The sequence below is a fragment of the Pseudophryne corroboree genome, chromosome 4 (assembly GCF_028390025.1).
Source record: "Pseudophryne corroboree isolate aPseCor3 chromosome 4, aPseCor3.hap2, whole genome shotgun sequence".
Classification (NCBI taxonomy): domain Eukaryota; kingdom Metazoa; phylum Chordata; class Amphibia; order Anura; family Myobatrachidae; genus Pseudophryne; species Pseudophryne corroboree.
In genome coordinates this window covers 375,305,110-375,331,046 of record NC_086447.1, presented here as the reverse complement: position 1 = coordinate 375,331,046, position 25,937 = coordinate 375,305,110, and the positions used below count along the sequence as shown (strand labels likewise).

Below are 25,937 nucleotides of genomic sequence, written 5' to 3'. Positions count from 1 at the left end.
AATCATCAGGAGCTGCTTATGCCCCTAGGCATATCAAATGCCCTAGGCAGTTGCCTAGTTTGCCTATGCCTAAGGCCGGCTCTGATCCTTTGCACATACCCCGGATCAGGTATCCGCAGAGGGACAGAGGGGGAGATGTACTAAGCCTTGAAAACTATCATTTTTCAAACACAGCCTGTAACACGGCAGTTAGTAGTTGATTGGCTGGTACTTAATTACTTTCCGCTTTATCACTTTTCAAGGCTTAGTACATCTGCCCAAGAGTTTGCTAGTGCATACAGACTGATATGACAGAGCATACTATCTGTGAAACGGGCGTTTCTGGATGGTGACCATGTGAGCACATGATACTCTTCTGACACATGGGCGTGTATGCTGGCCTCTGTGCTTTCTCATAGCTTGCGCATGGAGATGAAACACGTTTCAGATTGATCTTTTACACTGAGAAGTGCAGGTGCTAATGATAATGGTTGCGGATAAGAACAGTGGCCGGGATAGGTTTCCACTTGCAGACACACAGATATCTAGTATACAGGAACAGATTCTGACATTAGCATAAGGAAGTAAGTAGACTACTGTGGCCAAGCAGAAGTGTCTGCAGATGCTTATGACTCCAAAACATTACCTAATTGTAAGATCTTTAAGATTGGATATTTCTTAAGTATAGCTATAGTGGAATATGTATGTGCTCATCAGCTGTGGGTGGATTCATATTGTGTACTGCTGACCACACACACAACAATGTCACTGGTGATATGGGCTAGACAGCACAGTGTGCATTCTTATCCCCCCCCCCCCCAAAAAAAAAAGAAAAAAATACAGGACGCGGGTCATTTCTTTGTTACTAATTATTTATATAGCGCACACAGATTCCATAGCACTGAACAGAGAATATTTGGTCATACATATCAGTCCTTGCCCCAGTGGAGCTTGCAATTCATATTCCTTACATGTACACACACTCAAACACTAGGATTATTTTTGTTGTCAGGATCCAATAACCCTACCAGTCTGTTTTTGGATTGTGGGAGGGAACCAGAGCACTACCTAATGGAAACCCATACAAATATGGAGAGGACATATAAACTCAACACAGAGGCGACCTTAGTGGGTTTCAAACCCAAGACCTCAGTGCTGCCTATGTAGGATAATGATATGATTGCTTTCAAATGGGACATTATCCAGCAAGTTAGATACAAAATCAGTTGGGAGATAAAGTTCTGACTGTGCAGCAATGTTCTGCACCTACTTGTATTAGGGAAACCACATGAATGACCAGGCAATCAGGTCTAGGATTGGCAGAGCGGTGGTCAGCTGATCTCAGGCAAGATGGCGGCGGCCATATCCCTGCAACGCTGGCTCCACATGAAGAAAATAAACATATTTTAGAATTGGTATTACTTGGTACACATCCTGAAAATCTAGGAGACAAATGTACTGCCATGTGGGTACAGTAATGGGGCTTACCACTGAGTATGACAGGGCAGCCAGTGTGTGACAGGACAGAGATATCATTGGGAAGGAGAAAGCATATACCTGCTATGTTAAAGTGGAGTAATTAGTCTAACCTGCCACAATATACGGGGGGTGGGGTTTAGAGTGCTGACTAGGATAAAAGGCATTCCAGATGACATTCTTGAGTTACCAAAGTTGCTATAAGTACCAGTGACGTACGGTGGGGTGAGGCAGAGCCTTTCGTGTCATACTTACGTTTAAACCAGAGTTTTGACTGAATAAATAAGATTTTACTTACCGGTAAAGCTATTTCTCGTAGTCCGTAGTGGATGCTGGGGACTCCGTAAGGACCATGGGGAATAAACGGGCTCCGCAGGAGACAGGGGCACTTTAAGAAAGAATTTAGATTCTGGTGTGCTCTGGCTTCTCCCTCTATGTCCCTCCTCCAGACCTCAGTTAGAGAAACTGTGCCCGGAAGAGCTGACAGTACAAGGAAAGGATTTTGGTAATCCAGGGCAAGATACATACCAGCCACACCAATCACACCGTATAACTTGTGATGAACTTACCCAGTCAACAGTATGAACAACAACAGAGCATCAGTTCAACCCTGATGCAACTATAACATAAACCTTATTGCAGCAATAACTATATACAAGTATTGCAGAAGAAGTCCGCACTTGGGACGGGCGCCCAGCATCCACTACGGACTACGAGAAATAGATTTACCGGTAAGTAAAATCTTATTTTCTCTAACTCCTAGTGGATGCTGGGGACTCCGTAAGGACCATGGGGATTATACCAAAGCTCCCAAACGGGCGGGAGAGTGCGGATGACTCTGCAGCACCGATTGAGCAAACACAAGGTCATCCTCAGCCAGGGTATCAAACTTATAGAACTTTGCAAAAGTGTTTGAACCTGACCAAGTAGCCGCTCGGCACAGCTGTAATGCCGAGACCCCTCGGGCAGCCGCCCAAGAAGAGCCCACCTTCCCAGTGGAATGGGCCTTAACTGATTTTGGCAGCGGCAATCCAGCCGCAGAATGAGCCTGCTGAATCGTGTTACAGATCCAGCGAGCAATAGTTTGCTTTGAAGCAGGAGCACCAAGCTTGTTGGAAGCATACAGGATAAACAAAGACTCAGTTTTCCTGACCCTAGCCGTTCTGGCTACATAAACCTTCAAAGCCCTGACCACATCAAGCAACTCGGAATCCTCCAAGTCAGTAGTAGCCACAGGCACCACAATAGGTTGGTTTATATGAAAAGATGAAACCACTTTCGGCAGGAATTGTGGACGGGTCCTCAATTCTGCTCTATCCACATGGAAAACCAGATAGGGGCTTTTATGTGACACAGCCGCCAATTCTGACACACGCCTAGCCGAAGCCAAGGCTAGTAGCATGATGAGATATTTAAATTCCACCGTTTTGAGTGGTTCAAACCAGTGGGATTTCAGGAAACTCAACACCACGTTAAGATCCCAAGGTGCCACTGGAGGCACAAAAGGGGGCTGAATATGCAGCACTCCCTTTACAAACGTCTGAACTTCAGATAGAGAAGTCAACTCCTTTTGAAAGAAAATGGATAGGACCGAAATTTGGACCTTCTTGGAACCCAATTTTAGGCCCAAATTCACTCCTGACTGTAGGAAGTGAAGGAAACGGCCCAGCTGGAATTCCTCCGTAGGGGCATTCCTGGCCTCATACTAAGCAACATATTTTCACCATATACGGTGATAATGTTGAACTGTCACGTCTTTCCTAGCCTTTATCAGCGTAGGAATGACCTCATCTGGAATGCCTTTCTCTGCTAGGATCCGGCGTTCAACCGCCATGCCATCAAACGCAGCCGCGGTAAGTCTTGGAACAGACAGGGCCCCTGTTGCAACAAGTCCTGTCTTAGGGAAAAAGGCCACGGGTCCTCTGTGAGCATTTCTTGCAGATCTGGATACCAAGTCCTTCGTGGCCAATCCGGAACAATGAGTATTGTTCTCACTCCTCTTTTCCTTATGATTCTCAGCACCTTGGGTATGAGAGGAAGAGGAGGAAATACATAGATCGACTGGAACACCCACGGTGTCACCAGGGCGTCTACAGCTATCGCCTGAGGGTCTCTTGACCTGGCGCAATACCTCTGTAGTTTTTTGTTGAGGCGGGATGCCAACATGTCCCCTTGTGGCAGTTCCCACCGACTTGCAGTCTGTGCGAAGACTTCCTGATGAAGTCCCCACTCTCCCGGGTGGAGGTCGTGTCTGCTGAGGAAGTCTGCTTCCCAGTTGTCCACTCCCGGGATGAACACTGCTGACAGTGCGCTTACGTGATTTTCAGCCCAGCGAAGAATTCTGGTGGCTTCTGCCATCGCTACCCTGCTCCTTGTGCCGCCTTGTCGGTTTACATGAGCCACTGCGGTGATGGTGTCTGACTGAATCAGAACCGGTCGGTCGCGAAGCAGGGTCTCCGCTTGACGTAGGGCATTGTATACGGCCCTTAGTTCCAGGATGTTGATGTGAAGGCAAGTCTCCTGACTTGACCACAGACCTTGGAAATTTCTTCCCTGGAAATTCCTTGGAAATTTCTCCCCACCCTCGGAGGCTTGCATCCGTGGTCACCAGGACCCAGTCCTGAATGCCGAATCTGCAGCCCTCGAGAAGGTGAGCACTCTGCAGCCACCACAGGAGAGACACCCTGGCCCTGGGGGATAGGGTGATTTGCCGATGCATCTGAAGATGTGATCCGGACCACTTGTCCAGTAATTCCCATTGAAAGGTCCTTGCTCTAGAATCATGCCTAGGAAAGGCAGACGAGCCGTAGGAACCAACTGCGACTTTGGAATATTTAGAATCCAGCCGTGTTGCCGTTACACTTCCAGAGAAAGTGCTACGCTGATCAGCAACTGCTCTCTTGATCCCGCTTTTATGAGGAGATCGTCCAAGTATGGGATAATTGCGACCCCTTGCTTCCGCAGGAGTACCATCATTTCCGCCATTACCTTGGTAAATATTCTTGGTGCCGTGGAGAGACCAAACGGCAACGTTTGAAATTGGTAATGACAATCCTGTACCACATATCTGAGGTACGCCTAATGAGGTGGATAAATGGGGACATGAAGGTATGCATCCTTAATGTCCAGAGACACCATAAAATCCCCCCCTTCCAGGCTTGCGACGACCGCTCTCAGCGATTCCATCTTGAACTTGAACCTTTTCAGGTATATGTTCAGGGATTTTAAATTCAATATGGGTCTAACCGAACTGTCCGGTTTCGGGACTACAACATGGTCGAAAAATAACCCCCTCCTTGTTGAAGGAGGGGAACCTTGACCACCACCTGTTGAAGATACAATTTGTGAATTGCAGTTAACACTATTTCCCTCTCGTGGGGGGAAGCCGGCAGGGCCGTCGGTGAGGGGGCATCTCCTCGAAGTCCAGCTTGTATCCCTGAGACACAATATCTATTGCCCAGGGATCCAACAGGGAGTGAACACACTTGTGGCTGAAATTTCGAAGACGTGCCCCCACCGGGCCTAGCTCCACCTGTGGAGCCCCAGCGACATGCAGTGGATTTTGTAGAGGCCGGGGAGGACTTCTGTTTCTGGGAACTAGCTGTGTTGTGCAGCTTCTTTCCTCTGCCCCTGCCTCTGGCAAGAAAGGACGCACCTCGGACTTTCTTGTTTCTTTGTGATCGAAAGGCTGCATTTGATAATGTCGTGCTTTCCTAGGCTGTGCGGGAATATAAGGCAAAAGATCAGAATTACCAGCCATAGCTGTGGAGACCAGGTCCGAGATCCCTTCTCCACACAATCCTCAGCCTTGTAAGGTAAACCTTCCATATGCCTCTTAAGTCGGCATCCCCTGTCCATTGCATGTTCCACAGGACACGTCAAGCAGAAATCGACATAGCGTTGACTCTAGAACCCAGTAGACTAATGTCTCTTTGGGCATGTTTTTTATATATATATATATATATATATATATATATATATATATATATATATATCTATCTAAGACAGCATCTTTAATATATATATCTATATATATATATATATATACATACTAGGGTCTCAATCTCTGCTGATAAGGTATCTGTCCACGCTGCTACAGCGCTATAAACCCATGCCAACACAATCGCCGGTCTGAGTAGTGTACCAGAATGTGCATGCTATCTGCAGGATGCCTGAGGATAGCTGTTAAGTCAGCGCTACCTTTTGGGCAAACGTGACACCCTAGGGGAAGATTCCCATCGTATCCTGGCCCTAGTAGGGAAAGGATACTCCCTGAGAATTCTTTGTGGGAAACTGCAGTCTCTTGTCTGGAGATTCCCGCTCTTTTTCATCATGAGAGGAGGAAAATTTACCTCAGCTTTCTTCCCCTTAAACATGTGTACCCTTGTGTCAGGGACAGATGAGTCATCAGTGATATGCAAAACATTTTTTATTACAATACAGGTTGAGTATCCCATATCCATATATTCCGAAATACGGAATATTCCGAAATACGGACTTTTTTGAGTGAGAGTGAGATAGTGAAACTTTTGTTTTTTGATGTCTCAATGTACACAAACTTTGTTTAATACACAAAGTTATTAAAAATATTGTATTAAATGACCTTCAGGCTGTGTATATAAGGTGTATATGAAACATAAATGAATTGTGTGAATATAGACACACTTTGTTTAATGCACAAAGTTATACAAAATATTGGCTAAAATGACCTTCAGGCTGTGTGTATAAGGTGTATATGTAACATAAATGCATTCTGTGCTTAGATTTAGATCCCATCACCATGATATCTCACTATGGTATGCAATTATTCCAAAATACGGAAAAATCCCATATCCAAAATACCTCTGGTCCCAAGCATTTTGGATAAGGGAGATGTAATCATATATTGAATACTTTCCTGCTATTTTGGCTGTAACTTTGCATTATCGTAGTCGACACTGGATTCAGACTCCGTGTCGATATCAATGTCTATTATTTTGGATAGTGAGCATTGAGAGACTCTGAAGGTCTCTGCGACATAGGGACAGACATGGGTAGATTCCCTGTCTGTTCTCTAATCTTTTGTGCAATAAATTTACCTTAGCACTTAATTACACATATCCAAACAGGTGTCGGCGTTGTCGACGGAGACACCACTCACACTCACATTTGCTCCATCTCCTCCTTAGGGGAGCCTTTTACCTCAGACATGTCGACACACACGTACCGACACTCCACACACTCAGGGAATGCTCATCTGAAGACAATTCCCCCACAAGGCCCTTTGGAGAGACAGAGAGAGAGAGTATGCCAGCACACACCCCAGCGCTATAAACCCAGGAATAACACAGTAACTTAATGTTAACCCAGTAGCTGCTGTTTATATTGATTTTTGCACCTAAATTATGTGCCCCCCCTCTCTTTTTACCCTCCTCTACCGTGTATCTGCAGGGGAGAGGCTGGGGAGCTTCCTCTCAGCGGTGCTGTGGAGAAAAAACATGGCGCTGGTGAGTGCTGAGGAAGAAGCCCCGCCCCCTCAACGGCGGGCTTCTGTCCCGCTTAAATATACATTTTCTTGGCGGGGGCTCATACATATATAGAGTGCCCAACTGTATATATGTGTACTTTTGCCAAAAGAGGTCCATATGCTGCCCAGGGCGCCCCCCCCCCCCCCTTCCTGCGCCCTGCACCCTTACAGTGACCGGAGTATGTGAGGTGTGTGGGAGCAATGGCGCACAGCTGCAGTGCTGTGCGTTACCTCAGTGAAGAACGGAGTCTTCTGCCGCCGATTTCGAAGTCTTCTTGCTTCTCATACTCACCCGGCTTCTGTCTTCCGGCTCTGCGAGGGGTCGGCGGCGCGGCTCTGGGATCGGACGACGAGGGTGAGATCCTGTGTACGATCCCTCTGGAGCTAATGGTGTCCAGTAGCCTAAGAAGCAGGACCTAGCTTCAGAGAGTAGGGCTGCTTCTCTCCCCTCTGTCCCATGATGCAGGGAGTCTGTTGCCAGCAGAGCTCCCTGAAAATAAAAAACCTAACAAAATACTTTCTCACAGTAAGCTCATGAGAGCTCACTGAAAAGCACCCAGCTCGTCCGGGCACAGATTCAAACTGAGGTCTGGAGGAGGGACATAGAGGGAGGAGCCAGAGCACACCAGAATCTAAATTCTTTCTTAAAGTGCCCATGTCTCCTGCGGAGCCCATCTATTCCCCATGGTCCTTACGGAGTCCCCAGCATCCACTAAGACGTTAGAGAAAAGTATATGAAAAATACTAATAATTTGTTTGAAACACCTTCTTTGCATTATTCTAATAATTTTTATAGCCCAAACTCTGGAGTAAAAAAACTATGTCACCTGCCTATCTTTTCTACACATCTCTGATCAAAACTCACCAAATTTCCAGGAGTTTATAATGCGGCACCTGTGTATAATTCCCAGTTGTACCCTTTCGACTCATATATTGCATGGAATTCTGGCTCTGGGGTTAGCCAGTGCCTCCTGAGCCATTTAGCTCACCGCACGTCCCTGGTAAGTACCCCTTGAGAAGTGTGTTTAAATGGGTGCTGCTGAATGCAATTGTGTTGACCAGAGATTTGCTACATAATTGAGAGAGCTAGACTGATTTGCTGCATACAGTAGGTTGGTGTGTGTTTCAAGAGAGAGGACCAGAGACAAGCTGCATGTGAGAGACACATACATACAGTAAGATAAGCCTAACTTCAGAGTAAAAGCCAAGCTGCAAGCAGAGAGTGCCTGGGACTTAAGGCATACCTCCCAACATGACCCTCTCCAGGAGGGACACAATGCTCTGCTGCTGGACTTTTCTCATAATTTATGATTGCCGGCACCTGTGTTGAACAGGTTAATAAATAAGAAAGGTGTTTCAGCACAGGTGAGGGCAATCATAAATTAAGAGGGAAGTCCAGGAGCAGAGCATTCTGTCCCTCCTGGAGAGGGTCATGTTGGGAGGTATGCTTAAGGTGCCAAGGGGGCAAGTGTGTCAGTGTGAGCTGTGAGAGGAGAAGCTGTATCCAGCCTCGCAGGATTTGGTAAGATAAAACAATTTAATTATTTGATAGCAACTATTTCATGACATATACATTGCTAACCATTAAAGTTATTACAGCGCTACAATGGTAGGCTGACATATACAAAATGTAGGGCCCCAACAGTGCACTTAAAAATCCCTTTAGCAGCCCAGACTGCCACCGTTCAAGCCTTTCTAAAGAGAACAGTCTGCAACAAGTGTTGAAGACTGTTAGGCTAGAGGACACCTTCTATTAGAAGTGCCAACGTGATTATGCTGTAGTTTGATGACTATTTAAAACTTGTCTGCATATTTAAGTCTGTAGGAAATAATATAATAATAATAATAATAATAATTTTATTATTATTATTATTATTATTATTATTATTATTATCATCATCATCAATAGAGCTGTAGGATTACTACAAAATTGCATTATTTTTTTTTAGAAAGAACGGGTTATAGTAGGTATTTTGTAAAAGGTAAAAGCATTTAGATATTAACCATTGTAGGGCAGGCATTCCCAACCTCTGTCCTAAAGGCACACTAACAGTGCAGGGTTAAGTGATATCCAGACTAAATCTAAATAATTGAGGTACTAATTAAGTCACCTGTGCTCAAGCATGGATATCGCTAAAACCTGGACTGTTGGTGTGCCTTGAGGACCGAGGATAAGAATGCCTTTTGTGGATTGTCATTTATGCTATAGAGATCATGTTATCAGTCTATATTGTGATAGTATCAGGACGGTATCCATACTTGCCTACCTGACCCTCTCCATGAGGGAGAAAATGCTCTGTTCCTGGACTTTCCTGGTAATGTATGATTGCCATCACCTGTGGTGAAACACCTTTCTTATCCATTAACTAGCTCACCACAGGTGATGGCAATCATACATTACCAGGAGAGTCCAGGAACAGAGCATTTTCTCCCTCATGGAGAGGGTCAGGTAGGCAAGTATGACGGTATCATGTTGGCTAACTTACCTCCATAGTGTTAATATTGTTAAGCTGCTTATTTATTTGCTCTTAATTATTTCTGTGAACCAAAGTTTTATATTTGAGGTTCATATTCTGAGAAACCCTGCAACTACAGATGTAACCATGCTCATCTTACTGTGATGCGGCATGCTATATGGCATGCCAGGCTGTGACTAGTCACAGCCGGCGATCGCTCAATTAATTCCACAAGAAATGAATGGAGCAATTACCTGCTGCAAATAGTCACAGCCCATACTTGCCTACCTGACCCTCTCCATGAGGGAGAAAATGCTCTGTTCCTGGACTTTCCTGGTAATGTATGATTGCCATCACCTGTGGTGAAACACCTTTCTTATCAATTAACTAGCTCACCACAGGTGATGGCAATCATACATTACCAGGAAAGTCCAGGAACAGAGCATTTTCTCCCTCATGGAGAGGGTCAGGTAGGCAAGTATGTCACAGCCCGTCATGCCATGCTGCCTCGCAGCAAAGATGAACATGGCTACATCTGTATACTTTAAATACCCAAACGAAGAATACTTCCGGGTCTATAGTGATGTAATTAAGCAAAAAATAGTTGAATGCAGCCCTGCGCTATAAATAAATCTTAGCAGCTCGTTTCTAACATACAGTATAGGATTCACCCTTTAGAATAAAAAAAAATACAGACTAATATAACAAGGATTTGATTAAAAACCAGCGCTTCTCCAAGGTGCAAAAACCTAAGAGTTATATTGCTTTATCCCGATCCTTGCTAGTGGAAAGACACGCACATTAGTGTTCTGTCTCGCTCTCCCATAAAGGTATCTTTAATCAAGGAAGACAGCTGGCCGCTCATCAGGAATAGCAGGTTTAAGAGTAAAACTTACATTAAGGTTCTGTTGTGAATGCACCAAAAGGCTTCTTGACTAAGGGGTGAGCAAGCCCCGAAATGCGTTAGTTACTTCTGTGACGGATTCCTCACCCACTACGGGACGATCGCTATAATACCTCTATCCGAACAGGAAACCATATTGGAACATCACAGTGATATTTCTCGTCCCTGTGATGCGGGTCTGGGTCCCGCTCTATTTTTGAACTCTTTTTATTTGTTTTATTGGATGAATAAACCATCTTGTTTGTGAAAATACATCGGGTTGTCTGCCTCCTGCCTACCAGTATCGGTGATTCAAAGATACCCTTTGGTGCATTCGCGACAGAACCTTAATGTAAGTTTTACTCTTAAACCTGCTATTCCTGATCAGCGGCCAGCTGTCTTCCTTGATTAAAGATACCTTTATGGGAGAGCGAGACAGAACACTAATGTGAGTGTCTTTCCACTAGCAAGGATCACCTGACCGCTGATCGGGATAAAGCAATATAAGTCTTAGGTTTTTGCACCTTGGAGAAGCGCTGTTTTTTAAACAAATCCTTGTTACTATAGTGATGTAATGTTTGTACTTACTAAGTTGGGCTTTACTGTGTCTGGTGGTTGGAATCCCTAGTGTCAAAGTCGAAAAATATTGTAATGCATATGCCTTGCACTAACCCCATGCACATGCCCGCTGCTCGTGCACTCAGTCTTCCGTGTGTGCACATATCCGCAATTTGCGTAGGATCGCTCCGGCGATCATGCGCGTGATATGGGTATTTACGGCGGAGTTTGTGAGCGCGTAGAGGGTTATTAGAACATTACATATTTAACCCAAATAGTGCATTTTGTACCCATAGTTCCCTTGCATCACATCAGCGAGTATTAATAGTTTAAACAGTTCCTGGACTAAGAGATTCGCCTTTGCATGATAGGAAGGGTCAGATAAAGGTTGGAAGGTGATGTCTAGTATCCAGCTGTAGGGTATTTTGAGGGTAACATTCCGGTGTTGGTTAGAGAAAGATCGCATGTTCCAGCGTATAGTTATGTGCAGAAGTAGAATATAGATATTAACTGTATTTACTGTATATTATGTATGCGGCGGGAATCCAGAGGATTACCACCCACAAGAGCAGTTGGGGAAAGACATCGCCCATCTATTCAAATCCACCTATGACCTCTTCTGTAATGTAAAGACACATCCCTGTGTCCAATGGACAATGAGATTACAGTGACCATTGTATTGTGTATGCATGTTGTGTATAAAAAGCCCATTGTTGCATGGCCGGTCAGAAGACTCTGAACGCTTTCTATCTGACTAGCAGAGGACCGGCCGGGTTGCGCTTGCGAACACTCTCACGTATGTACATTCTCTGTAGCCATTATTCTGTTTAGATTTATCTTGTTAGCTTGTAGTGTATGATTTGTACTGTTTTACCTTGTGGAATTAATCCACTGTGGCCTTAGAATCCTGTGGTTGCAACTACAATCAGTGTTGTGTCTTCACTTTCCTGCAAGGGCTTTAAAGTGTATTTTTCTGTATAAGGTGTATAGGTATTGATAAGGTGTACGCACTGCGGGTACTTTATACCGTCAGCGCTACTTAAGGTTTAAGGTATAACATTATTGCAGTACTTTGCTGCCAAGGGTTTAAAGTGTGATCATATCAGTGCATTATATCATTAACAAGGTTTAAAGGTTATCAATTGTGTGTGCGCTCGCTGTGTGTTCTCTGTACACTCAGCGCGGCGTGTGTACGCCAAGTACGTACCACATGCAGGACTCTGTACGCAAATAGCGTACAAAGTGCGTAGCACGTGTATTCAGTCTAGCGGCCATAGCGGCTCCACAGTAATAGTGTATTTAGAGGTATAGCTTTTCGGTCTAAGATAATATCGACATTATCACTAGCCTCTCTGTTCTGGTATGGAGTAGAGAAAGAACAAGTGTCCTGCTGAAGATTGGTGCCAGAGTGGAAATTGGATTCTTCTTATCTTGCCCAAACCAGGTAAAACATGGCCAGTACTGTCCACCTCAATTGTAACATCTATAATCTTATTTAGGGTACCACATATAGTTCCTGATTAACTAATAATAACAAGATTAAATCAGACCACATAAACACACCCTCCAACACTTAATTTACATAATTCCTAACAAAAGGACCTCCAAACAGATGACATTTTGCTTACAATTACTAATCCCCATAGCTCCCATCCTTCTCTTTACAGAAGAGTCACTCATATTGGAGTCATCTCCATTTCCAAATAACTTCTGGTAAAACATAGGAACTAGCTCTCTGCATAAAGCCAGCCATGATCAATTTGCCTGCATGCAGGCAAAATCTAGTCAGATCGCTCACTTCCCCGCTGGGTGAAATGAGCGCCCCCCCCTCGCTCAGCACACATCGCACTGAGTGCTGAGCGGGGGGAAAAATGTGTGCTGAGCGTTCTGTGATAGATCACTCACCACACATTTCCCCGTGTGTATTCCCCTTTAGACTACCATTCTATGCGCTCTAGGATAATGTAGCATCTCCAGAGTCTGTCAGTCTGGTATGAGCCATTATGAATTCACAAAAGTATTATCTTGCAGTATAACCAACACATGCTGACCACCATACAACTAACGCCTACAGTACCCTCAACCAGTGATAGATTAACAGCAGGGCAGCTGGGGCAGAAGCCCCCCCCCCAAAAAAAAAAAATAAGGAGGGTCTCTACACATGCCTACATAATCAGTGGGAGGAGGGGGAGGTAGGGGGGTTACGGTGGCATAATGTGAACTGGGGGTTCTGTGTAGTATGGTGTCAAATTAAAAAAGTTGCTCACTACAGGGAAAAGTCCTTCCTGCATACTTACTGACTTTACACAGCAGTGACGTGCGGTTAGGTCATAGGCTGGGGAGGCACTGATTTTGTGTGTAGATAGATAGATAGATAGATATAGAAAAACAGGGGGAATACGGCGCCACTTATGAGGCAAAATTACCACCAAATATTCACTATGGTAACAGAACTATAGAACCACCCCCCCGTATATGGGTGTCAGCCTGTTACCGACCTAGGTTGGAGGTGTTGTGAACTCGGGGGTTCTCCCGATGGTAGGGGAGAGGAACCACAGTTGGGTCGGAACAGGGATGGCTTAATATAGGTCTTCCTCATACAGGACTCTGACAGTAAAGCTTGGTGAAAATATTAAAGAACTTTATTGCAGGAAGAGAGCAACACAATGTCACATGGTAGAGAAGGAACGTATGGGGAAATGTCCAGGCCTATAGGAGAACTTGTAAGCAATGCTAAGGATTCCAGGAAAAGAAGTACTTGTGAGTGTTGATACAAGATAATAATGACTGGAGAACTTGTAAGTGATGTTTTTAAATATACCGGTGATTTGAAGAACTGGTGAATGGTGGTTAAAGACTCTGACGATTTGAAACACTTGTGAGCGGTGGTTAAAGACACTGATGATTTGTAGAGCTTGTGAACGGTGGTTAAAGACACTGATGATTTGTATGACTTGAGAGCGGTGATTAAAGACACTGATGATTTGTAGAACTTGAGAACGGTGGTTAAAGACACTGGCAACTTGCAAAACTTGGGAGCGGTGATTAGCCCGCAGCACACGCTGACTCCAAGAAGCACTGGTGACTGGATTGCAGAGAAACACACCAGCCGCAGTATATGCTGAACTGTGCAGCAACTGGCACCTGGAAGTGCCGGAGACACTGGGGTACGACTGCAGAGAGATACGTGGGGAACAAGAGCACTGGCATCCACGTCAGGGGAAAAGACGATACTCAGGTGCCGAGGCTCTGCCCGGCGTCTGACTTTGAATCTCGCGCCTCTGCTGGATTGGCGGAACAGTCCGATGACGTCACCTGCTCCCTGCCCACGTGATGCCGGGTGTCATGGCCGCGCTCCTGCCCCGGGGAACCGCCGGGAGCCGCGCCAGCCAGACGCCGGAGCCCGTGGACCACCGAAGGCGGAGGCCGCAACACAGACCAGCAGGCACGCAGGGGTAAGCGCGGTAAACGCCGCCTATGGCGTGTGACAGTACCCCCTCCTCCAGGAGTGGCCCCCGGACACTTTCCAGGTTTTGTTGGATGTCTGAAATGGAAAATCCGCACCAGTTGGGGAGCCATAACTTCAGTAGCCTTGACCCAGCTCCTCTCCTCGGGGCCAAAACCTTTCCACTCCACTAAATACTGTAGATTCTTGTGAAGATAACGAGAGTCAAGAATAGCTTTGATTTCAAAGTCCGTTCCAGCTTCAGACTCTGCAGAGGTTGGCCTCGGGGACTTTAAATGGAACCGGTTTAAAATAAGGGGGCAAAGGAGAGAAACATGAAAGGAGTTTGGTATCCGGAGGTGGGAAGGCAATCCCAATTTGCAGACAACCGGATTCAGGACTTGTAACACGGGGTAAGGACCAATAAACTTTGGGGCAAACTTCATAGTGGGCACCCTTAACCGGAGGTTGCGGGTGGAGAGCCATACCCTGTCACCAACCTTGTATTGGGGAGCTGCTCGTCGCTTCCTATCCGCAAAGAACTTATAGCGGCTGGAGACTCTCTTGAGATTAGCATGAACTCGACTCCAAATTTGACTGGAGTGCTGAAGAGTAGAGGCTGCAGCAGGAACATCCTCCGGAGGACAAATGGGTTATTCAGGAACTTGAGGATGGAACCCATAATTAATGAAAAATGGGGACTCACCAGTCGAAGAGTGGTACAGAAGATTATGGGCAAACTCTGCCCATGGCAACAGTTCCACCCAATCATCTTGCGAGGGAGAGAGATAAACACAGTGAAAAGTCTCTAAATCTTGATTGACGCGTTCAGTTTGCCCGTTGGTCTGTGGATGGTAAGTGGAGGAAAACTTGAGTTTTATTTGTAAGGCCGTACAGAGAGCTCTCCAGAATCTTGCAGTGAATTGTACCCCCCGGTCAGAGACGATTTCCTGAGGTAAACCGTGCAGGCGGAAATGTTCTCGGATAAATAACAAAGCCAACTTGGGCACTGATGGTAACCCGGTCAAAGGTACAAAATGTGCCATCTTAGAGAAACGGTCGATAATTACCCAGATAGTATTGTGACCCTTGGGGAGGGGCAATTCAGTGACAAAGTCCATAGAGATATGGGTCCAAGGCCTCTGAGGAATGGACAGTGGATGCAACAACCCCGCAGGAGCCAAACGAGGAATTTTGTGCTGAGCACACTGAGGACTTGAGTTGACATAATCTTGAATATCCTTCTTCATAGTGTCCCACCAGTAAGACCTTCGTAGAAACTCCCACATCTTTTGAACTCCAGGATGACCGGAAAACTTGGAGATATGAGCCCACTGCAACAACCTTGGTCGAAATTTAGCTGGCACAGACATTCTCCCAGGAGGAGGACCCAGAGCGGTGGGAGACGCCGACATAGAAACTGGACTGAGAATCAAAGCCTTCTCAACGGAATTCTCCTCATCCAAAGCTGTTAAGGAACGGGATAAAGCATCAGCCTTGGTGTTAAAAGTCCCAGCCCGGTACTTAATGACAAACGCAAACCGAGTAAAGAAGAGCGCCCACCTAGCTTGACGGGGATTCAAGCACTGGGCCGTCTTGAGGTACAGCCAAATTCTTATGATCAGTGAAAATTGTAATAGGTGTTTAGCACCTTCCAAAAGATATCTCCATTCCTCCAAGGCAGATTTTATTGCCAAAAGTTCTTTGTCTCCAATGGTGTAATTCTGTTCTGCAGGAGAGAATTTGCGAGAATGGAAACCACATGGATGTAACTTCCCGTCTGGAGCGTACTGCAAAAGCACGGCACTTATGCCTACCGTGGAAGCATCAACCTCCAAAAAGAATGGTTTTACAAAATCTGGTTGCTGAAATACTGGAGCGCACATAAAGGCTGCCTTTAACTGAGCGAATGCTGCTATAGTTTCGGAGGACCAATGACTTGGGTCAGAACCCTTCTTGGTTAGGGCAGTAATAGGTGCCACGATGGTAGAGAATCCCTTTATGAATTTCCGGTAGTAATTTGCAAAGCCCAGAAATCGTTGTACCACTTTCAAAGAAAGAGGCTGAGTCCAGTCCCGGATGGCAGTGAGTTTCTCTGGATCCATACGAAGCTCCGTGCCCGAAATGATGTAACCAAGAAATGGAATAGAAGAAACCTCAAAGGTACATTTGGAAATCTTCTAGGTAAAGGATGAGTCGCACAGACACTTTTTTGTATTCAATGTTTTTTATGTATGTGATATATGTCCTTTCCCTTATGTTAAATAGTCTAGGTATATACCTTATCTCTGTTGGGAGGTGCTCCAAGGGATGTTATACGTATAGATATTCACAAGAAGAAAAGTCCCTGTATTGGGCACACGCGGACAAATATACTTGCTTAAAGTCAAATATCTGTTACGATAACTTTTATTATTATTACTTAAGACATATATGTCTTAAGTAATAATAATAAAAGTTATATTTTAAAATTAGTGGTCATCTATCGTAACAGATATTTGACTTTAAGCAAGTATATTTGTCCGCGTGTGCCCAATACAGGGACTTTTCTTCTTGTGAATCTCTATACATTTGGAAATCTTGCCATAAAGATGATTCTCTCGTAATCGAAGAAGTACCTCTTTGACCTGTATTCTGTGCTCTGTGAGATTTTTAGAAAATATCAGAATGTCATCCAAATATACCAAAACACTTAGGTATAGCATATCCCGAAAGACTTCGTTAATGAATCCCTGGAAGATGGCAGGAGCGTTGCTGAGGCCAAACGGCATTACCAGGTACTCGTAATGCCCGTCCCTGGTATTGAAGGCCGTCTTCCATTCGTCTCCCTGTCGGATACGTATCAAATTATAAGCTCCCCTTAAATCAAGTTTGGTGAAAACTCGGGCTCCCCGAACTCTATCAAAGAGCTCCGTAATGAGCGGCAAAGGATACTTATTCTTAATGGTGACATAATTTAGACCACGATAGTCAATACATGGTCTTAGCCCTCCGTCCTTCTTCATCACAAAAAAGAAACCGCCCCCGCCGGGGAGGTAGAGGGGCGGATGAATCCTTTCTGCAGATTTGACTTGATATAGTCCGACATAGCTTGGGTCTCGGGTAATGATAAGGGATAAGTGCGACCCCGAGGTGGCATTTTCCCCGGAATGAGCTCAATGGGACAGTCCCAGGGTCTATGCGGTGGTAGCAGATCGGCCGCTTGCTCCGAGAACACTCAGAAAACTCCCGATAGGCCTCCGGAATGAGCCCTTCATCTGACTTGGAAGATACACGGAGCGGATAGACAGGGGTGAGACAATTTGAATGACAAAAAGGACTCCAAGATGTTATTTGTGTCGAACTCCAGTCGACGTGAGGGTTGTGAAGTTTAAGCCAAGGAAGGCCAAGAACCAGATCGTGGGGCATCTCCCGAATCACTAGGAACTCCAGATGTTCTTGATGCAGAGCTCCCACTTGCAGTTTGATTGGTACTGTACAACTTGAAATCAGACCGTTAGAAATTTGGGTACCATTGATAGCAGTCAACATAATAGGTCGTTCGACCGACCGTAGCTGAAAACCCAGATTCTGAGCACAGGAAAGGGAAATAAAATTTCCTGCAGCCCCTGAGTCCAGCAGAGCCTTAACGGGTTTGGCTATTGACTCGGAGAACAGAGACACGGAGAGTAAACAGTCCACTGACGGAGAAGGTTTAGAAGAAACCCCTAGCTCGACTCCTCCGGAACAAGCTAGGACTGCCCATTTCCCGGACGAGACTTGCAAAACTTGAGAAAATGATCCGCGGCTCCACAGTAGAGGCAGAGTTTACCCTCACGACGACGCTGACATTCTTCTGGGGACACGCCGAGATCGATTAATCTGCATGGGTTCATCAGGACTTGGAATAACCGTTTGCTTAGACGGAAAAGATCGGACCCTTGATCGATCTGACCGACTACGTTCGCCACCTCGTTCCTGCATGCGAAGATCCACCTTTACACAGAGCGAGATCAACTGTTCTAAAGAATCCGGCAAATCTCTAGTGACCAACTCGTCCTTTAGACGATCGGAGAGCCCGTTCCAAAAGGCAGCCCGAAGGGCATCATTATTCCAACGCAGTTCTGAGGCTATGGTCTGAAAATTAATCACATACTGTCCCACTGAACGAGAGCCGTGTCGGACACGAAGCAAGTCTGCAGAGGCAGCGGTTGTCCTGCCTGGCTCATCAAAGATCCTCCGGAATGACGCAATGAAATTGGTGTAACTAGAAACCAATGGATCAGATCGCTCCCATAACGGAGACACCCAATCCAACGCTGAACCCTCGAGCAAAGAAATAATGTATGCCACCTTAGACCGATCAGTAGGGAAGTTATGTGAAAGAAGTTCAAAGTGTACCTCGCACTGATTGAGAAAACCACGGCAATTCTTAGGATTCCCATTATAGCGAGAAGGAGTAGGGAGCTGAAGGCGTGACCTGGTTCCAGAGGAGGATGGAACATTACTAGAAACAACCACTGGAGCAGGTACTGGAGCTGGGGCCGGTACAAATGAAGCCAGAGAAGTCTGAATTTGATCCAGCCGGCCAGACAATTCCTGGAGATAATGCATCACCTGGCCCTGTGCTGCTTCCTGACTTTGTACTCGAGAAATCAAGTCCTGGATGGTACTTGCCTCTGGGCTCCGATCCCCCGGGTCCATGAGGCCTGAGTATACTGTCACCGACCTAGGTTGGAGGTGTTGTGAACTCGTGGGTTCTCCCGATGGTAGGGGAGAGGAACCACAGTTGGGTCGGAACAGGGATGGCTTAATATAGGTCTTCCTCATACAGGACTCTGACAGTAAAGCTTGGTGAAAATATTAAAGAACTTTATTGCAGGAAGAGAGCAACACAATGTCACATGGCAGAGAAGGAACGTATGGGGAAATGTCCAGGCCTATAGGAGAACTTGTAAGCAATGCTAAGGATTCCAGGAAAAGAAGTACTTGTGAGTGTTGATACAAGATAATAATGACTGGAGAACTTGTAAGTGATGTTTTTAAATATACCGGTGATTTGAAGAACTGGTGAATGGTGGTTAAAGACTCTGACGATTTGAAACACTTGTGAGCGGTGGTTAAAGACACTGATGATTTGTAGAGCTTGTGAACGGTGGTTAAAGACACTGATGATTTGTATGACTTGAGAGCGGTGATTAAAGACACTGATGATTTGTAGAACTTGAGAACGGTGGTTAAAGACACTGGCAACTTGCAAAACTTGGGAGCGGTGATTAGCCCGCAGCACGCGCTGACTCCAAGAAGCACTGGTGACTGGATTGCAGAGAAACACACCAGCCGCAGTATACGCTGAACTGTGCAGCAACTGGCACCTGGAAGTGCTGGAGACACTGGGGTACGACTGCAGAGAGATACGTCGGGAACAAGAGCACTGGCATCCACGTCAGGGGAAAAGACGATACTCAGGCGCCGAGGCTCTGCCCGGCATCTGACTTTGAATCTCGCGCCTCCGCTGGATTGGCGGAACAGTCAGATGACGTCACCTGCTCCCTGCCCACGTGATGCCGGGTGTCATGGCGGCGCCCCTGCCCCGGGGAACCGCCGGGAGCCGCGCCAGCCAGACGTCGGAGCCCATGGACCACCGAAGGCGGAGGCCGCAACACAGACCAGCAGGCACGCAGGGGTAAGCGCGGTGAACGCCGCCTATGGCGTGTGACACAGCCAACCCCAAAGTAAATAGCAGCACTGGTATACTGCTGTGGAAATAACAATAGATAAAAAGGATAAGGGTACGGCGACTAAATGTGATTTAAATGTGAATACTCTATATGACCATTAAAGATGTAACCTAAAAGCCAGTATCAATAAAAAAGTGTATAAATTTAATAAACTATCATCATAAAGGAGCTGAGCAAGATTACAAATATAAATATAGAAATATTAAAACATAAAAACAATGAGTGCCGAGTCTGAAGGGTAAAGAACTTATCTCAGTGCACGGTGGAAGTCTATTTAGAGGAGCACAACACGTTTCGTCCTTTCTGGATTTCATCAAGACCCCCTGATGAAGTCCAGATAGGACGATACGCGTTGGGCTCTGCTAAATAGACCTCCACCGTGCACTGAGATAAGTTCTTTACCCTTCAGACTCAGCACTCATTGTTTTTATGTTTTAATATTTCTATATTTATAATCTTGCTCAGCTCCTTTATGATAGTTTATTAAATTTATACACTTTTTTTTATTGATACTGGCTTTTAAGTTCCATTTTTAATGGTCATATAGAGTATTCACATTTAATCACATTTAGTCGCCGTACCCTTATTCTATCTATCTATCTATCTATCTATCTATCTATCTATCTATCTATCTATCTAATGCAATACACAACCCAGCATCCCGCTGTCTCACCTGCATGTCCGGGATAGTGCCGCTGCTGCTGGTTGGGAGGGTGGAAGTAATGGAAGAGCGCTGTCCTCCATCGCGGCCGCCGCACGCACCACAGCACCAATGCCTTCAGGATCACCACTGCTGTAGAAGCCAGGGAGGGGGAGCTTCAACGCCGTTCACCGCCAGGTCCCGCCGCCACTTCCGCCCCCGCCCGCCGCATATGGGTGATTGGACAGCGGATCCAGCAATGGATCCGCTGTCCAATCACACCTGCCTCGCTGACATGGGAGTGGTGTCCCTGTCAACGAGGCACTTGTAGAAGTGCCGCTTTCAGCATTTGTTTTAATGGGCTTTTACATCGCAAGTGCTAGGCCCCAACCCCCCGCTTAATCCTGTTCCCATTGCCATTGGGAGGCACTGCTATCACTGTCTCTCAAACCAATTTAAGATACTAAAATGATTAGCATAATATAAAGATGATACTTACAACACAAAATATGTGTCATAAGTATCTGCTTTGTATATTAATCCACTGACTGCACGTCCCTGTTATACAGTAAATAGCGATATCTGTTGTCAACAGTGTATGCAGCAGACTTTAGTTTACTTATTATGTACATGCTATTATGCTGACCGCTCATGGGCCGATCCTGCCTCTTGGTACATGAGCCAAGTGTCAAATTTGTTGGCCACACACATAGATATAACCAAATTGGATGACATCCAGCCAAACAGTTGTTTCCTTCCAGTGTCACCGGGGCCTATTTGGATTGTCAGGAGATACAGTAACTGCATTCACTGGCCGATGGCATTCATCTTCTGACCTCATAATAATCCTATCAATTTCAATATCTTAGGCATCAACGTTGTTCACATGCACCAATATCAAGCAAATTGCCCAATATTGATTTTTTTTTTTTTTGCAAAAGTAGATAATAAGGTCAAATGAGTTTTCAGTATTATCATTATATTTGAAACATCATGACACACTTATTACATCTCCCATACAGGTGAAGCAGAACTGAAAATGCAATTTTGTAGCATATAACACTAATGTTTGACTTTTGTGTGAATGGTGTTTATACCAAGTTTCACTTCATTCCACATTTTCACTTACTTCGCTATATATTTAAAGACAGCAACAGAAATAAATCCAGGGTGTTTTCATGAAATCATAAGATAAGTTACATTGGAACATACCGATAACTTGTTAAGGAGTCATTTGGATATAACCAGGGATATGATTTCTAGTCTCCTCTCCTGTAGGCTGATCCTTATTCATATACAATACCAGAATGCTGCATATTGTGTGAAATATCTTTACTTCCAATAATTACAGATCTAAACACTGGCATTATTAATATTTCATGACATCTCTACAGATGTTTTCTCTATTACATACGTCTCTACACTGTTGCTTCTAAAGCTAGCCATACACTGATCAACTTTTCATCCAACTAGCCAACTGAGCGATTATCTGGCCAATGGACAACTAAATGATAATGAAGTGGGACTCCATACACTATCCAACTTTTTCACCAGACCAGCCAACTAAACAGATTTTCTGTAACAACAGAATAAAATAACCAGCCTAGGTACTTTCAGCCTAGTCCTGGTTACCCTTACCATGGTTCCATCTGACCAGGCTGGCAAAGCCCAATTCTGGTTGCCCTAATATCAGAGGGAATCCAGCTTTGTATTTCCCCTAATTTGGGGGTTAACAACATCAGTACTATGCAAAAACTGCCAGTACTGGTTAAAAGGTGGGGGGCCCTCATGCATTTACTTGTGGCCATGTTTTACTGTTTACATAATAACAGCTGATTATTGAGTGCTCCCATACAATGCACTATTCTCACTCCAACTTGGAATGATAATCGTCCAGTGTAGGACCAGCTTTACTCCGCTTTCTGCTGTACATCTCACTGAAAACAATCAAAATGCGCATTAGGAATCTGATATGTGAAAACATTTTGCTTATTTCAGTGCTGCTCCTGCCACTGTTCTCATACCCCTAAAGGTGCACTGTCCTGGATCACCACCCCATTTTCTCATATCACTGAGATCTTGCCCTCTTCACACAAGCCTCTCCTCACCGCCATCCTCTCCAAATCCCGGGTGCGTTTCACAAAAACCTGTATGATGCGATGGTCACAGAGTATTCTGGAAGTCATCCAGCTCATGTCAGGGCTCAAAACAAGAATAAGCAGAAGATAGACTCCTACAGGGAAAAGAGAATGATAATGTGATATTTAGTTCAAAATACATCTGTTTTACCCCCAGTGCTTCTGTAATGGCTGCACATATTAACTTAACTTGGGAGTATATTTTGCTTTTGCAACAAAACTTATTGTAAAGCTACAAGTAAATAAATACAGCTATCCTTACTGTTATGTCCTGATGTACATATCCTTACTTCAATGAATCATACAGTATGAAGATTATGTATTTTATTTCTTATTGGTAAGTAGTACTTGCATGGTTATAGATAGACATCAACTCCACATGCTGCTCTCCTTCTCCTTACTCCCCTTCTACTTCCTGATCACATGTTCATCTGTGCAGCCAGATTCTTAAAGCTACACTACCTCATCTAGCTAATGCACATAAACTATTTACATAGATACTACATCTCCCCCTTCCTTTCATATATGTAAACTAATATATTTCTTTAAAACACATAAAATTGATTTTACTTTCAACCAATTAAACATACAACAATATGCTGACTGAATTTGAGCATGAACATTAACCCACAATACACAATACACATTAAACTGGAAAAGATTTTTGAACAACAAATTATGAGCTTTAAGATGAAAGTCATATCTGCTCAATAAGCCTTGTAGGAGGTTTAATGACTCTGCCTGCTTTCGTCCGAGTATATGATTCTTCACTCAAAGGAACAGACACAATAGAATCACTTGGTGCTGAGGATGTTATAGGTGGTATGTTGACATCATCTTGACTTGGTGCATCAGAAGATAAGGATGGGAATATCTTCTTGAAATGGGACGCATTCCTTGTCACAGTGTGATGGTCATTTCCTGCAACAACCATTGTTCCTTTCCTTTTCACTACAGTCAGTGGACTTGGGTGAAAAGCAGTGATGTCCTTACGTACTACTTTTTGTTTCAGCAGAACACGATCTCCTTCTTGTAAGTCCGAAGCAATAGCTCTCCTTTTCCGGTCTGCATATTGTTTAGCCTTTTGTTTATTGGCAGAGTCCTTCTGTCTAACCTGATGATCTCTAGATGAAGGAGTCAAATGGATTTCTGGAAGAGTGGATCTGATTACTTTTCTTTGAAACATTAATGTCTGAGGAGGGACATTTGTTGTTGAATGAGGCACTGAGCGATATTGTCTGAGAAATTGATTTAGAGATTGTTGAATTGGAATTCGGGATACTTTACAAATCTTTATTTGCTTTCCCAGATTACGCGTGAAACGTTCAACAAGACCATTAGCCTGTGGCCACAGGGGAGTGATTTTTTGATGTCGAATTCCAAAATGTTTCATGAATTTTCTGAAATCATCACCTGGAAATGGCGGACCATTGTCAGTCTTTATTGTTCCTGGAATTCCATAAGTAGTAAATATTCTATCCAAGGCTGGTAAGACAGATGTGGCAGACGTTGAAGATATTGTTTCAAGAACAGGATTTCTTGAATATTCATCCACAGCCACTGGTACGTATTTACCATTGTATAATGGTCCATAGAAATCAACATCGACATTTTCCCAGACATTGTCAGGTAGATTAGTCATCCGCAATGGTTCACTGCTAGTTTGCGTAGAAAGAAGGGTGCATGTCATACAGTTACGGATTTCCGATTCAGCAAGTTGCTCCATGGAGGGAAACCATACCTTTTCACGTAAAAGTTGTTTGGTCTTTACGATTCCTAAATGACTGGCATGGGCAATATCAATTACCCTCTTTCTCAAAACAGCTGGAATAACAATTTTGTCACCTCTGAGAATTATTGAATCATCATGTACAGTAAGTTCTTGACAATGTTTATGAAGTGTTCGGAATTCTTGTTCCTCATCAGTTGAAAATAAAAACTGTCCCAGTTGCCAATCATTGGAAATAATGCAGTGTTTTACTGCTGACAAAACTTTATCTGAGGAAGAAGCCTCTTTGATGTTGGCACTAGTAAGTGAATCAGGAATTGACTTGTTAATAATAAAGTTCACATATTCCTCCACTGAAGTAGACTGTGATATGTCAGAAGGCAGAGGATGTCTGGACATGTAATCTGAGGGATTAATGCTAGCATGTCAGCCATGGTGACTAAGAGGAATGTACAGTAGCTGAGTGTAAGTAGTTAAAAGTTTATCCTCGTCGCCAGTTGTTATGTCCTGATGTACATATCTTTTACTTCAATGAATCATACAGTATGAAGATTATGTATTTTATTTCTTATTGGTAAGTAGTACTTGCATGGTTATAGATAGACATCAAATCCACATGCTGCTCTCCACCTTACTCCCCTTCTACTTCCTGATCACATGTTCATCTGTGCAGCCAGATTCTTAAAAGTACACTACCTCATCTAGCTAATGCACATAAACTATTTACATAGATACTACACTTACCTCTAAGGAATTGCAATTCAGACTTTAATAGAATATACCAAAGCTTATTTGTTTCTAGGCAAATATGGAGGATGGTGCTGTGCATTCCATCACCACAAGGTGTCAGGGTTGAGTGAGGGCATGTAATCATGGTAATTTGGGTTATACGATCTTATTCAGCATTAGTAGAAGATTCTGCTTAAAAGCAGAATCTGCTACTGCTGTCAATCGCATGCAGGGGGCTGCCCAGCACAGGGTAAGCCCGCCCAGCATGCTAAGTGCTGCCAAGCAATGCATTCGTAAGTAGATTGCAATTGCAGCAAACTAGGGTCGACCCCTTCCTGCGCAGTCTGGCTGCGCAAGATGGCCATGTTTCCCATCGCAGCGAACGTGTGTGATGTCACACTGCCGCCCCGAAAACTGCCCGGACCTGCCCCCATTTTTGCCGATATGCCCGTATAACTGTCAGTCAGGCAGAGGCATTCGCATTACTGGGATGCGATTGCACTGGGCCAATATTCGGGGTTGCGATCCAACATGAATAAAGCCCATAATCCTTTGATCTCTTTTGTGTTATAAATTATGTAAAACCTCAATCTTACATATGACACTACTCTGCACTACAAATTTATGTACATTATTAAATAGAGCCCTAAATATGTTTTTGTAGGTCTAGTTATTTTT

The 25,937-nt window shown here is 44.5% G+C and overlaps 1 protein-coding gene across 1 annotated transcript in view; it reads right to left on the bottom strand.

Moving 5' to 3' along the window:
* Nucleotides 1-25,937, bottom strand: part of THPO (thrombopoietin) — a 141,594-nt gene that overhangs the window by 16,738 nt on the left and 98,919 nt on the right. Inside the window, exon 2 of the mRNA XM_063916645.1 lies at nt 22,772-22,896. Coding sequence (XP_063772715.1) covers nt 22,772-22,896 — 125 coding nt within the window. The remainder of the gene's footprint in view (nt 1-22,771; nt 22,897-25,937) is intronic.